The 13,673-nt window shown below is 47.2% G+C and overlaps 1 protein-coding gene across 1 annotated transcript in view; it reads right to left on the reverse strand.

Moving 5' to 3' along the window:
• The window catches only part of LOC115650593 (NACHT, LRR and PYD domains-containing protein 3-like), a 58,916-nt gene that overhangs the window by 28,569 nt on the left and 16,674 nt on the right, over nucleotides 1-13,673 (reverse strand). Inside the window, exons 6-8 of the mRNA XM_030560780.1 lie at nucleotides 10,528-10,701; nucleotides 3,870-4,040; nucleotides 1,261-1,431 (exon numbers count right to left, since the gene is read on the reverse strand). Of these exons, the coding sequence (XP_030416640.1) occupies nucleotides 1,261-1,431; nucleotides 3,870-4,040; nucleotides 10,528-10,701 (516 nt within the window). The remainder of the gene's footprint in view (nucleotides 1-1,260; nucleotides 1,432-3,869; nucleotides 4,041-10,527; nucleotides 10,702-13,673) is intronic.

Consider the following 13,673-nt stretch of genomic DNA (forward strand, 5'->3'; position numbering starts at 1 on the left):
TAACTTTGGGCATAAATGGTTTTAATAAAACAATATAAATTGCTAGTATTGTTAATACTGGCAATAAGATACTAAAGGTGGCACAGCCGTAGGGGCTGAAAAAGTTAATAGCACCCTACTTATTGTTTTGAATGATCACATTTTAGACTTCCTAGTGTTTTTCATCTAAGTGACAGTCATTAGCTGCTGCACAGAGAATTTTCTCTATTTGCATCAAAGCCAGGAGATATTGTTTTTAAAAATTCTCTGGTCCCATTGGTTTATGCAACCTCTGTACTTCATTTAACACATCCATTTTTCCAGCTTGACAGGCAGAAAAAAAGACTGTTGATAAAAACAGCCTTCCCAGCTGTGAGCCCAAACTACAGCTCAATGGTTACTGCAAAGGACCTTGCTTTTTTTTCCATTGCAGGCCTACATCCCATATGCACATGACTGCAAATAATTGCTGCTGCAAAAACTCTTCATAACTTCCCAGAAATTCCCTTTTTGCTACCTGAATGGTATGCATAGTTCACATCCTAAACTGCAAGGTCCTTGGGGAAAGGTCCTTGTCTTGTCTCTCTGAAAAGCACCATAAATACTTATGGCACCATAAGACCATAAAAACAGCCATACCGGGTCAGACCAATGATCCATCCAGACCAGCATCTTGTCTACTGACAGTGGCTGGTGCCAGATGCTTCAGAGGGAATGAATAGAACAGGGCAATTACTGAGTGATCTATCCTCAACTTCTGGCAGACAGAGGCTAGGAACACCCAGAACATGGGGGTACATCCCTGACCATCCGTGTCCTGCCCGGAGTTCCCAGGAAGCCTCTGGCTGCCTGGCCCTTTGGAAGTTTTACCTGCCTTTCACCACCTCAGTTCCCCAGGAGTTCTCTTGGTTGTGCTTCAAGAGGTGCTGAGGATGCAAGGGAGCAGGAGTGGAGCAACTGGTGGAGGGAGCCCTTGGAGACCCACCTTCCCACTGCACACTAAAGGGACTTGGCTATGGCAGGCAGATCCCATGCACACAGCTGCTGAGGGAGGAGGGGGCAATGCCCCTGCACACACATCCCAATCTCCACCTGTGGCTGGCCCAACTAGCCCCCACTGCACCCCATTTTCCACAGGCTTTGCACCCTGGGCAGCTGCCCACTTGCCCTGCCCTGGTTCAGCCAGAGAATAGCAGGTGCAGGTGCGGTAACTCTTCCTGTTGGATTTACAGTGTTACCGTACTAACCACCACAAACTAAAAGAGAATCGCTGGTACTCACTTTATTTTCTGCAGTTTGCAGTTTGGATGTTTCAGTGCCTCACACGGCAGCTGCACCCCGGAATCTTCCAGTCTGTTATCCTGGAGATTCAGCTCTACCAGGGTCTGGCTGGTGCTAAGAGCAGAGGAGAGATCCCCACAACAAGCAGCTGTGAGTCTGCACAACCCCAACCTGCAAGAAATTATGACAGAGTTAAAAAATAAAATAAATCAATAAAAGCTACTTTCCTCTCTGTTTCCTTCACAGACGTCTCTGTGCATCTAGAAAGACTCTATATTCTGAGAAAGCAGGGGGAGCTCACGGTACTCTGACAATAGGCAGCGGGAATATAAAGGTGAAAGGCTCCTTGTGTGGATTTCTTCCACGCACACCTGCTGGGGAGGGTTCAGCTCTCATTTACACTTGTGCAGTGTTCTTCACTGCAAGGACCCATGAGCCAGTGGCTGCTCCCATTGAGCCTAAGTGTGGCTCCCGGTCGATTGTGATCTCCAGTAGGTGTAGCAGGGCTGCCACTAAGGCAAGTTCCCTGCCTGCCCCAGCCCCACACTGCTCCCGGAAGCTTTCACATGTTTCACCTCTCATCCGGGGGAGGGGGCAGAGTGTGCAAAAGAAATGTCGAGCAATGCCTTCACTGCTGCCACTGCAACGGGACATAGCTGCCGCCCTTCACTCTGCATCATAGCCTGCTGCTGCACTGTCATTCACTGCTCCACTGCCATTCACATTCCTGCCACCACACTGTCATCTGCAGTCACCTCCTGCTGCCGCGGTCCTCTCCTCTGTGACCTCTGTGAGTTGGTTTCTTGAGGTTTCACCCAACTCCCGATGATTTCAGCTCTCAGTGGGGGAACCTCAGACTGCCCAGCCTGCCCCACAGCTTAGCACTTATACTCAATATGTCAGCTCTAGCAATCACTTAGCAAAACAAGAGACTTTCAATGGAGCCTAATTAATGATCTTTAAACAGGGGAGAGGGGCAGGTCAAATGCTGCCTTATAACCGTTCGGCAGAGCCCACGCCTCCAGACACCAACACTTGTCCCTGGCCCAGTCTTTTACTCTCCACTAGAATTTGGCACCCAAGCCCCGTGCTTAGCAAGTTCAGTTCAGATGAGGGTGATCCCCTCATTCAGGCACGCTAAGGACAGTTTTGCTGCCCTTCACTCATACAATAAGGATAACAACATTTCATTGCCCCAGCATTCAATATGAAAGTGATTTTTAACCCAACACCAGCCAAAGCTCATCACTTGGGCAGCACAGCTCTGGCTGCTAGATACCTCAGCAGAATATGAGTGTTCATGTAAAAATATTCTGATCCTAAAGCCTATCCCACACTGGTTCATCATTAGCTGTCAGGGTATAGCCCATTCAAACCTTGCTCACATTTAGGACTAGCAGGGATAGATGGGGAGAGAAGCCACTCAGCTTCCAAGCAGAGTATCTGATGTTCTTGGCTGAGAATGGAGGTCCCTGCATTAGGGGTAGGTGGCTTTAACCCCAAACCTTCCAATGATGGATAGCAACTGCATCAGAAGGAAGCTGATTTTGTAATTCACTCTGCAGATGTTTTTGGAACTCAGTTTTCAAGAGAGCACAGCATTCATCCTGCAGGTCGTCTGAAGCACTGGGACAAAGCATCACAATGGAGCTGCTGGGAGCTGAGCTCATTTGAAAATCTGACCCCAAGTCAACAGAGTCCCCCAGAATCTCACAGGTGTTGGGTGATGCTTTTGTCTTGGAAACAGAAGAAATCAGCAGAAATGTATTGAAACAGAAGAGCGAAGAGCCAAAGCTTTCCCCAAAGGGTTTAGAGTTTTTTATAATGAATCCAACATTTGCATCTGCCCTGTCTGTAACCAAACACCCATTCCCAACTGAGTGTACAAGCTCAGAAAGGAAGATTCAGAATCCTCAGAGTCCTGAGGCCTCCGTGGCTTTTATTGGTTTTATACAGAAAGGTGAAAGTATCAAAAGTCATTACAACAATCCATAAAATATATCGGAATAGTAAGAGTAAACTCTTTTTAATGAATGCATTTTATTATGAGTTGGAGTTTTTTGAGAGACTAGCAGTCACAGTGCAGATATCTTGCACTCCAGAGCCAATAATATTTTTAAACAAACTCTTAATAAAATTAGAGGGATAGCTGTGTTAGTCTGGATCTGTAAAAGCAGTAAAGAATCCTGTGGCACCTTATAGACTAACAGACGTTTTGGAGCATGAGCTTTGGTGGGTGAATACCCACTTCGTCAGATGCATCTGACGAAGTGGGTATTCACCCACCAAAGCTCATGCTCCAAAACGTCTGTTAGTCTATAAGGTGCCACAGGATTCTTTGCTGCTTTTAATAAAATGAGTTATGTATTTAGTGCCCAAGAGACTGTGGAGCCGTATGGCGTGGGCCCACCTTGACTTAAAGTTTCCATTCTCCAAAGAGGGCAGACTGGGTGCATACTGTGAGCTAACGATGGGGATTCTAGAGAGACACTGAACTCAGTTTCTCCATGAAGCTGCAAGGAGTAAACATCAGAGATCAGCCATACATCCTGCCCTGCACTTTATGGAAAGTACACCTGGAAATACTAAGGAGGCCAAACATTGCTTACCCCAGTCTCTGCAGTCTGCAGTTTGGATGTTTCAGTGCCTCACAGAGAAGCTGCACTCCAGCTTCTTGCAGTTCATTAGTGCCCATATCCAGCTCTATCAGTCTCTGGCTGGTTTTGAGAACAGCTGCAAGATCCTTACAGCTAACGTGTGTGATATTGCAATAATTTAACCTGCAGGACATAAATGCAGAGAAGTGAGATAAGTGCCTGAAAGGAACAGTTGTGACAAGCCTGACAGGCAACCCCGACCACCAGTGCTTCTGCCTGACCAATCAGCATTGAGGCTGGCCCAGACATTTCAAGCCCCAAATCTCTGCCATTGACTAATGAGAAATAAAAGGTGGGCACCAGACTTCCTCCCAAACCACCACCCCAGCCCTTTCCACTGGCCAACCAGAACTCAGGATGGGAACAAGGTCCCTTAAGTCTTTCTCACTTGGCTCTTGACCAGTCTGGCTGGACTTGGCACTGATCATCCCCAGAATGGTGAGACCCAAATTAGAGCAGGCCCATCACGACAGGGAGTCTGCAGGGGGAGTCCCATCCCCAGGCAGCTGGGCCAGGCTTAGAGCAGGAGCTGGGAGATTCTGCTCTTCCACGCTCCTGGCACTAGCTCTGCATCTCCCCAGCCTGGGACTGTGAGGGTTGCATATGAGGCAAGAGAGGATGCAGCTCAGCACCCTCATCTTAAAATTGCTTATATCAGACCATGCTGCATTTGACCTTGTGCTTGCCTTATATCGCCATTTCTTTTCCCCCTGAGAGCTGAAGGGAATATTTGACATAATGGCAGCTCCTAAGAAAGCGAAGCTAGATGTCCGATCATTTCAGCCTGCTTGGACAGACACATTTGGATTTATTGAAAAGAAGGACCGTGCTATTTGTGCTTTCTGTTATGAAAATGTTGTTTGTTGCACATCATGTGTTCGACGACATTTTGAAATGAAGCACGAGAAAACCTTTCTTGACAAAGCAGACAAGACTGAATCAATCAAAAAGGCAGTAGAAGCCTATGAGAAGCAAAGCAGTGTTTTTAAAAGCTTAAGTGTAAGTAAAAATCAAGCTACAGAAGGAAGTTACAAGATTGCACAGAGCATTGCAAAAAATGGAAAGCCATTTACAGATGGAGAATATACAAAAGAAGTTTTTCTCAACAGTTCAGAGATTTTGTTCAATGATTTGCCAAATAAAGATACAATCATATCTAGAATAAAAGAACTGCCCATCTCTTCCAGAACAGTTGAGAGATGCATAAGTGAAATGGCAGAAAACATTCAAGAAAAACAGATGGCTGCATTGAAAGACACAGTAATGCTTAGTGTTGCAGTTAATGAGAGCGTGGATACAAACAACATTCCACGTTTGGCAGTTGTTGCAAGATATTGTGCTTCTGATGAAATCCAAGAGGAACTTTGTTGCCTAAAACCCCTGCATGGCACAACAAAGGGGGAAAATATACTGGAAAGTTTTGTAAACCATTTTGAAGAACGAGGAGTTGACATCAGAAAAATATTTTGTATGACAACAAATGGTGCTCCTCCCATGGTCAGAAAACAGAAAGGATTTGTAAAGTTACTTGAAGACCAAATTGGCCGTCCGACAGTCAAATTTCAAACCTGTATGCTAAAATGTCTAATTCAGAGCTTAATAATGTGATAAATACAGTGGTGCAAATTGTGAATTTCCTTGTTGCTCAATCTGCTTTGACTCGCAGACAATTTCAAGCACTGCTAGAAGAGATGGACAGTGCTTATAAACGACATCCCATTTCACAGCAACATTTGGTGGCTAAGTCATGGCAAAGTTTTGGTGCACTTTGTAAACTGTTTTGATGCAATCAAGGTTTTTTGGTCGGAAAAAGAACAAAACTACCCCAAACTGGATGATGACAAATGGCTGTGTAAGCTCATGTTTCTAACTGATATTACCGCTCACCTAAACAAACTCAACCTCTGTCTCCAAGGTGCAGGACAAAAAGTTCTGGATCTTTATGAAGCCTGGAAAGCATTTGTTGTGAAACTAGCAGTTTTTTCCAGGGATATTCAAACTTCTACTTTCTGTACTTCCAACTCATAAAAGAGTTATCGACACATTGCACTGTCAATGTTGATGAGACTGGAAAGTACATGCAAAAACTGGAATCAGAATTTTCTGACAGATATCAAGATTTCCAGCAATTTGGCCCAATGCTGTCTTTTCTAATTAAACCTGAAAAGTTCAATGAAAACTACTTGGATTTGTCTGTATTTCAGTGGATGGGTGTTGAAGATTTCGAAATGCAACTCATTTAGTTAAAAAGCTCAGAATTGTGGATATCAAAGTTTGTGGATCTGTGGCGCGCACTTGAAGCTACCGAGAGAGATCATGGCGCCTCTATTCTGACCTGCTGGACATCCCTGCCAGTGAAATTTAACTGTTTGAAGTTTGCAATGCTTTCAGCATTTGGATCCACATACCTGTGCAAACAGGTATTTTCACACATGAAATCTGTCCTCTGTCCCTCTTAGAGCCAGTTAACAACTAATCACTCAGAAGCCTGTGTGCAGCTTAAAGTATCCAAATACGTGCCAGATATTTGAAAACTCAGCAAGGAAAAGCAAGGGCAAGGATAACACTAAACTAATAAGATCTGCATTTTAATTTAATTTTTAATAAAGCTTCTGAAACATTTTGAAAACCTTTTTTACTTTACATATAACAGTAGTTTGGTTACATAATATATAGATTTATAGAGATACCTTCTAAAAAACGTTAAAATGTGTTACTGGCACACGAAGCCTTAAATTAGAATGTATAAATCAGGGGTCGACAACCTTTCAGAAGTGGTGTGCCAAGTCTTCATTTATTCACTCTAATTTAAGGTTTCGCGTGCCAGTAATACATTTTAATGTTTTTTAGAAGGTGTCTCTCTACAAGTCTATATATTATATAACTAAACTAGTGTTGCATTGTAAAATAAACAAAGTTTTCAAAATGTTTAAGAAGCTTTATTTAAAATTAAATTAAAATGTTGATCTTACGCCGCCGGCCCGCTCAGCCTGCTGCTGGTCTGGGGTTCTGTTCACCTAGGTTGGCAGCGGGCTGAGGGGGCCTGAGGCCGGGACCCCAGCTGGGAAGGGTCCAGCTCAGCCTACTGCTGCTCAGGGGTTCCATCTGCTGGCTCCTTCCAGCCAGGATGCTGGCTGCTGGACCAGCTCACCCTGCTGCCGGTCTGGGGTCCCGGCCCTGCCCACATACAGTGGGTACCTACCTTCTCCCTGGTTCTGGCCAGTCTCTTCCTCTCTCTGCACTGAGGTGAGGGTGGGAGTGCACTGAGCACAGGGCTGGGGGTTAAGGGTCTGGCCAGGAGCTAGAATGAGGGAGGGGGCTCAGGGTTGGGGCAGGAGGTTTGGGTGTGGAGCACTTATCTGGGCAGCTCCCATTTGGTGTGAGGGCTGCAGGTGGGAATGTGGGAGGGGTTGCAGAAGCTCCCGTTGGGTGTTCAGGGTGGGAATGTGCGGGGTGCAGGGGATGTGGGGGGGCTGGGGATGTTGGGGGGGTGAAAGAGTCAGGGCAGAGGGTTGGGGGCATGTGAGGGGGGTGCAGGTGTCATGACGGGGGGGGCTGGGTATGTGTGGGGGTGCCAGAGTCAGGGCTGGGGTTGTGGGGGAGGGGTGAAGGAGTCAACAGAGGGCTGGGTGTGTATGAAGGAGGTACAAGGCTCAGGGCAGGGGCCTGGCAGGGTGTGGGGGATCAAGGGAAATTCACTGCCCAAAAACAAGGTTAATGCAGGGCTTGTTTACACTACAGCACCTTTGCCAGTATAGCTCTGCCAGCTAGACTCACCCTGCTTAGTACCCTCTTCAACTTAAGAAGTGTGTTTCAGATTCCTGCTGGCACTGCCAGTCTGAAGTGCTTTCTCTGGCTTGTCAGATTGGGTTTATATCTGCTGGTGAACTGCAGTGCCACTCAGACTGCTTCCCAGGCTGGTGAACCACCTCTGGTGCTTTAATTTTATAGCAGTGTAACTCCACTGATTTCATTGGGGTTGCTCCTGATTTACACTGCTACAAGTCAGGCAAAGGCACCAACTCCGTGGGTGCTCCAGGGCTCAAGCAACCGTAGAAATAAAATAGTGAGAGTGGTCAGCATATTCTTTGCTCTCCCTACCTGGGAGCCACCTAACAGCTGTTGGGGGTGTACTCAGCCAGGAGGAAGAGGAGAGTGGAGAATTCATTCCTTCTTCCCTGCTAGTACACTGCCTCTCCAAAGCCTTCTCTGGTGGGGGGCACCAGCGGTCTACTTGTCCCTTCCAATTTGGGGAGAAGAAAGTTACTTTTGAGGGGCAAGATAAATAAGACATACAGAGCCCCTAGCAAGGTGGGAGTGGGGAAACGGGGAATGTGCAGAACCCCTGACATGGGGGAAGGGCAGATTGGAAGGGCACGTAGAACCCCTGGCATGGTAGGGAGAATGAGGAACCTTCGTATAGGAGATGAGGGGGGAGAAGGGAACACATGGAGCCCCCTGACATGGGGCAGGGGGATATGGAGGACACTGCTTTGATGAGAGGGGGAATGGGGCACGCTGGAATCAGGAGAGGGGATAAAGGGCATATACAGACACCCTGGCAAAAGGAAGAGTGTAGGGTGGGGTTGCGGGAGTTCCTAAAATAGATGGGAATGGGAGTGTGACATTCGGAGGGGGGGCAGGAAATGAAGGGATGCAAGGAGTCCCTGGGCGTCTGCAATCAGCTCAGCTACAGAAGGTATTGGAGTGTGTGACACTCTAGTTACTAATATAACAAATCACATGTTTTAAAACATAGATTTAAAATGAAAACCTGAAGGTAAAATTGTGGGGGGGAACCCAATGTAGTCTAAAAATTGTTTGCGTTACACCTGTGAGGAATGAAAGTAGGGTCTTGAATGAGCATGTAAAATAAAATACATTTCAACCGCTGCTTAAATTAAAAAGTTTCCCAAGCTGGTTACTGTAGTTTCTCAGCCCTGGTTCCACAGGGGATGAATCTCTATTTAAGAACTAGACCCCAATTATTTGGATGTATAGAGCAAGCTGCAGGATCAAACTCAATGAACAAGATGTGCGTGCCATTAGCTATTCAAAACAAATTATTCTGTATTTAATCAGTGAAGCACAGGATCTACTTGATCAACTAACAAATCCAGTTACTGCTAGAGATCTGAAGGTCTCGCTCCTCAGGAAGGGACAGGAAGGTTGCACTGAGCAGGGGGAGCTGCAGCTCAACGGTGATGCCCCCTAAAGCAAGGGAATGGAAGGAATTTGGAAAAGTGGCCGTCATGGTGACTGCTCTGAGAAGGGAAATCACTGATAGATGTCTTCTTTCACTACATTATATATCTTACTTTGATTGCAGATTAGACAAGCCACCAGAAGTCGAGTGTATAATGGAGAGTGGCACCTTCTTGTCCTCAACAGGTAAGAGGCTAAAAATCACTGACAGACTGTGAGACTAAAAGAAGAATACAAACAGCTATGAGATGAGTCCTAGCCATGTAACTGGCAAAACTTTGAGGTAGATGGGGACAGAAGCACCTCAGCCCTCCTGATGTTCTTTGGAAAGTACGAGGGACACTGTTTTAGGGGTTGGTGGCTTTAGCCCGAAACCTCCAATGATGGGCGACCACTATTGCAAAAGGAGGTTGGTTTTGCAGCTCACTCTGCTGTTGCTGTAGGCACAGATTTTCAAGAGAATTCCACATCCCACATACAGATCTTTTGAAACATGAGGCAGATGTGTCCCAGTGGGAGCTTCTGGGTCTTTTGAAAACCTGGCCCCAAATCTCCTGAGTTTCCCAGGATCTCCCAGGTCGGGGTGGAATCTTGTGTTTGAAAGAAAAAGAGGAGAACAATGTATTGAAATAGAAAAAGAAAGATCCAGAGCTTTCCTCAAAGGGTTGGGTTTTGTTTTTTTTTACAATCAGCCCAGCATTGGCACCTGCTTTTCCCTGCCCAGTTTGTAACTGTAAACACACATCCCCATTCCCAGCAAGCTGCATTTCAAAGAATATTTCTCCAAACTGCTGATGTGTCTCAGCTGAAAGCAACTTTGGCCCCTGCCCTGGGAAATTCAAAGGCAGGAGTCAATATGGCTGGGGCTGAAGCTGAAACCCAGACTGAATATTTCAGCTCAGATGGGGAAATTTAGATCCAGGTCCTGGGACCTCTTTTGCTTTCACTGATTTTAAAATAGAAAATTAAGATATTAAAAGTCATTAAAGTGATTTATAATGTAGGCTGTGAGAGTTCAACGTTTCAGCTATTAAAAAATGGTTTGTTTTAAAAATTAAATATTTATTCCCCAAAGGCCACAGGCTGTGGAGCTATAGGATAAGAGTGAGCTCTTTTTAATAAAATGTATCTTATGAAGATTTGGTTTAAAACTCATCTGTGCATGTGTGCACACGAATGCATGTATTCCGTTGGTCTTTGAGGAGCCGGAGGTGGAGCCAGTTCTCTGGTGTGGGCCCAGGGAGGATGGGTGCATGTTGTGAGCCATCGATGCTAGTGCTGGAGAGGCACTGAAATCTCAGCTTTTCCAGGTAACTGCAGGGAGCAGCCACCAGCCACAGACTGCATCAGGCACTTTACATAAAGGACATGTATAAATACACAGACAAAGGCAAATGTTACTTACTTCAGACTCTGTAATTTGCAGGTTGGCTGTATCAGTCCCTCACACAACAACTGCACTACAGAATCTCTCAGATAATGATTAAAATTTAGATCCAGCTCGGTCAGGCTCTGGCTGGTTCTGAGAGCAGCAGCAAGATCTGTACAGTCATCATCTGAGATGTTGCAGCTCTTCAAGCTACAGCAGAGAGAAATGCAGAGATGAGTGAGCCAGCATGAACAGGGCTTATAATAGATGTTCTGACAGATGACTCTCTTCATGAAGAAGGACTGATGGGCAAACACAAATCCTGCCTTAGGCCCCCAAACTCTACCCCTTGATCAATGAGAAACCTGTGTTGGGTAGGACTTCCTTCTTAAGCCCTGTCACTTGCACTTCACCTTTGACCAATTAGCACTGAGAATGACTCAAACATCTGCCATTGATCAATGGTGAGGAATAAAATTTGGGGTAAGACTTTCTCCTGAGGCAAAGCCCCTAGCCCTTTCCACTGAGCCACCAGAGTTCAGGTTGGCCAGAAAGTTGTCCACCTAGAGACTGTTACCTTGATGTGGTGGGGTTGTTGAATGTTACCTGCCCCACAGAGCTAAAACAGAGGAAGTTTCATTCTCCTAGTAGAGTCACCCAAGCAAGACAGGCTGAAGGGTAGAGACCAGACAAAAAGCAGTTTCCTGGTCCTCCAAATGAATCAGGAGATTGACAACCTAACCCCATAAAACACTTTTGTTACAGAAACAGAACAAATAATAATACACAAAATACAGATCCCTGAATCAGTGGTTAACTCTCCAATGGACAGCATGATGGATCCCAACCAAATCCTGCTACAGTAAGATGTTGTTGCAATGAAAAAGTCACTGCTCTGGGTTCATTTGTAACTTTGGAATGTGTGAATTATTTGACAGATCTGAAAGTCAGCCCAAGTCAAAGTGAAAAAATTACAGTACAGTACAGTCATCTTTGGTATTAGTGAATGCAGGTGGCCAGGCATAGATATCAGCAAAAGGAAAAACAGAAACAAAAAGCACTTTGATTTATTCAGGGATCCCAGATGGAGGAAGAGAAGGAATTGCAAAGATCATGAATGATGCAGCACAAACATCCTTTTCAGAGTGGGAACCTTGTAAATGGCAGAATTACACATGCAAGATTTCAGAAGCATTATATGAAAATAGGCATCATTCAGTTCTGTGCCCCAACCTGTGAATGTGATGAAGATTAAGATCTTTTATAACATTCTAGAAGGTTGCATCAGGGAAGTCCCACAGCATGGATGTGGAAAGATTCAAAGTCTAGAACCCAGGTCTGTAGGGCTCCAGGTGGCCAATGTATCCATGCCATCATCCAATAGTCACTGATGACCCATGCATTATATGCCCTGCAACAGATGTAAGTACCTGTAGCTAACTTGGCCATGAGTGGTCAGGCCTAGTGGAGGAAGCAAGAATTCACCTACTGATTAGAGCTGGGTCCAGGGTGTGCAAATCCAGTACACAAGCCGCAGGTCAATACCAGAGGAATAGAAGCGAGGAATCAGCCTGAGAGAGACAGAAGCCAAATGCCAGAACTGGAGAATCAACCAGAGTCATAAGCCAGAGGCAAAGCCAGAGACTGAAGCCAAAAATCTGAAGCCAGAGGGGAGTAGGGGCTGGAGCAGCATAAGAGCAGGACCTTGAACAAGGACAAGTCCAGCTTGCAACATGGAACGCATTCAGCAGCCACTGAGCTGCTGTGTGGGCTAGGCTTATAAACAGGACTAAGCCAGCAGGCAGTAAGGGGCTGTGGCCACTCTGTCAATTTCAAGGCAGTGCAGCTGGGTTCATTGGTTGCCTAGCAGGCCAGCAGCTGGTCCCCAGGGCTGTATTTAGCTCTCTGTCCTAGGGAGGGAACAGTGCATGCATTGAGGAGGGGAAGGTGCAGCCATTAACACCCTGAACAGCCTGGGAGCAGGATGAAAAGTGAATGCAGGGGTGGTTGCACAAAAGGAGGAGAAACAGCTAATAGATGGATCGGAGATGTCTTGAATTGGAGGTAATATTTTTTTCCCTCACTGCAAGGGTTCTGATGGGTAGCAGTTCTTTCTTGCTCTCACATGCTTGGGACAGGCAGAAAGTACCACTGACAGAGACTCAACTCTTTGCCTTACTATGTACCTGCAGGAAGCTCAGCATACACCCTTCCACAGCATACCCCAGCAACCACTAGGTGGACTAGGTGGCCACCTAGGGCGCTAAGTGGTTGGGGGTGCCAAAAAGCAGTGCCCCGAACATTTATTTTAAACACCGGAGCACAAGGCTGCCGCTGCTCCCCATCTCCCAGCTCTAGAGGGGTTGTCCGCGGCACAACCTGTTCCTCCCCCCGCGGGAGCAGCCGGCAGCTGAGAGGGGAAGGGGAGGGTCTAGCGCTAGCAGCTGTGCCTTCTTCCCCGCGCCGGGGGCTGAGTCAGGCTCCCCGCTGTCCCCGGGGCTCTCAGCAGCAGCGGCAGCAGGCTTGGGCACAGGGGGGCTGGCTGCCTGTACCGCCGCTGAGAGCCCTGGGGGCAGCGGAGAGCCCGGCTTGGCCGGTGGCACAGAGAAGAAGGTGCTGCTGCACTTTGCTCTTCAGACAGAGAAGCTGGGTGTCTACTCTGCCTGCCAGGTACCTAGCCGGGCAGCAGGGAGCCGTACGGGCCTGCAGAGTGCCGAGGGGTGGGCAGGTCCAGTCCCTGGCCTGGGAAATGGTGCATGTGGGAGCAACCTGGGCAACCCTCCCCCAGCCAGTGCCACCCCCTCCAACACCCACCGACCAGCTACCTTCTCCCCTGTGCACCTCCTGCCCCAACAACGCACCCTGTCCTGCCAATTTTGCCTTTGGGCAATCTCCACCCAGCAACACCCCCTTCCCCAACCAGCCATGGTCACCTTCACCCCTGCATCAACTTCGGGACCCCCCACACACCTGCCATCTCCCTTCTGCCCATGCCTTCCTTGAGCAAACCCCTCCCTGCCTCCTTCACCCCCCTGCAACAACCTCAGGCACAGGAACCCCCCACCTGCCAGGCCCAACAACCCCCTCCTCCCTTGTGCCACTCCCTCCCTACAACGAGCCCCTTTTGCCTCTGTGAAATCTCTTCCCTGCCACTACACCTCCACCCCCTGCAACAATCCCAT

Source organism: Gopherus evgoodei, chromosome 4 (genome assembly GCF_007399415.2).
Source record: "Gopherus evgoodei ecotype Sinaloan lineage chromosome 4, rGopEvg1_v1.p, whole genome shotgun sequence".
NCBI lineage: Eukaryota > Metazoa > Chordata > Testudines > Testudinidae > Gopherus > Gopherus evgoodei.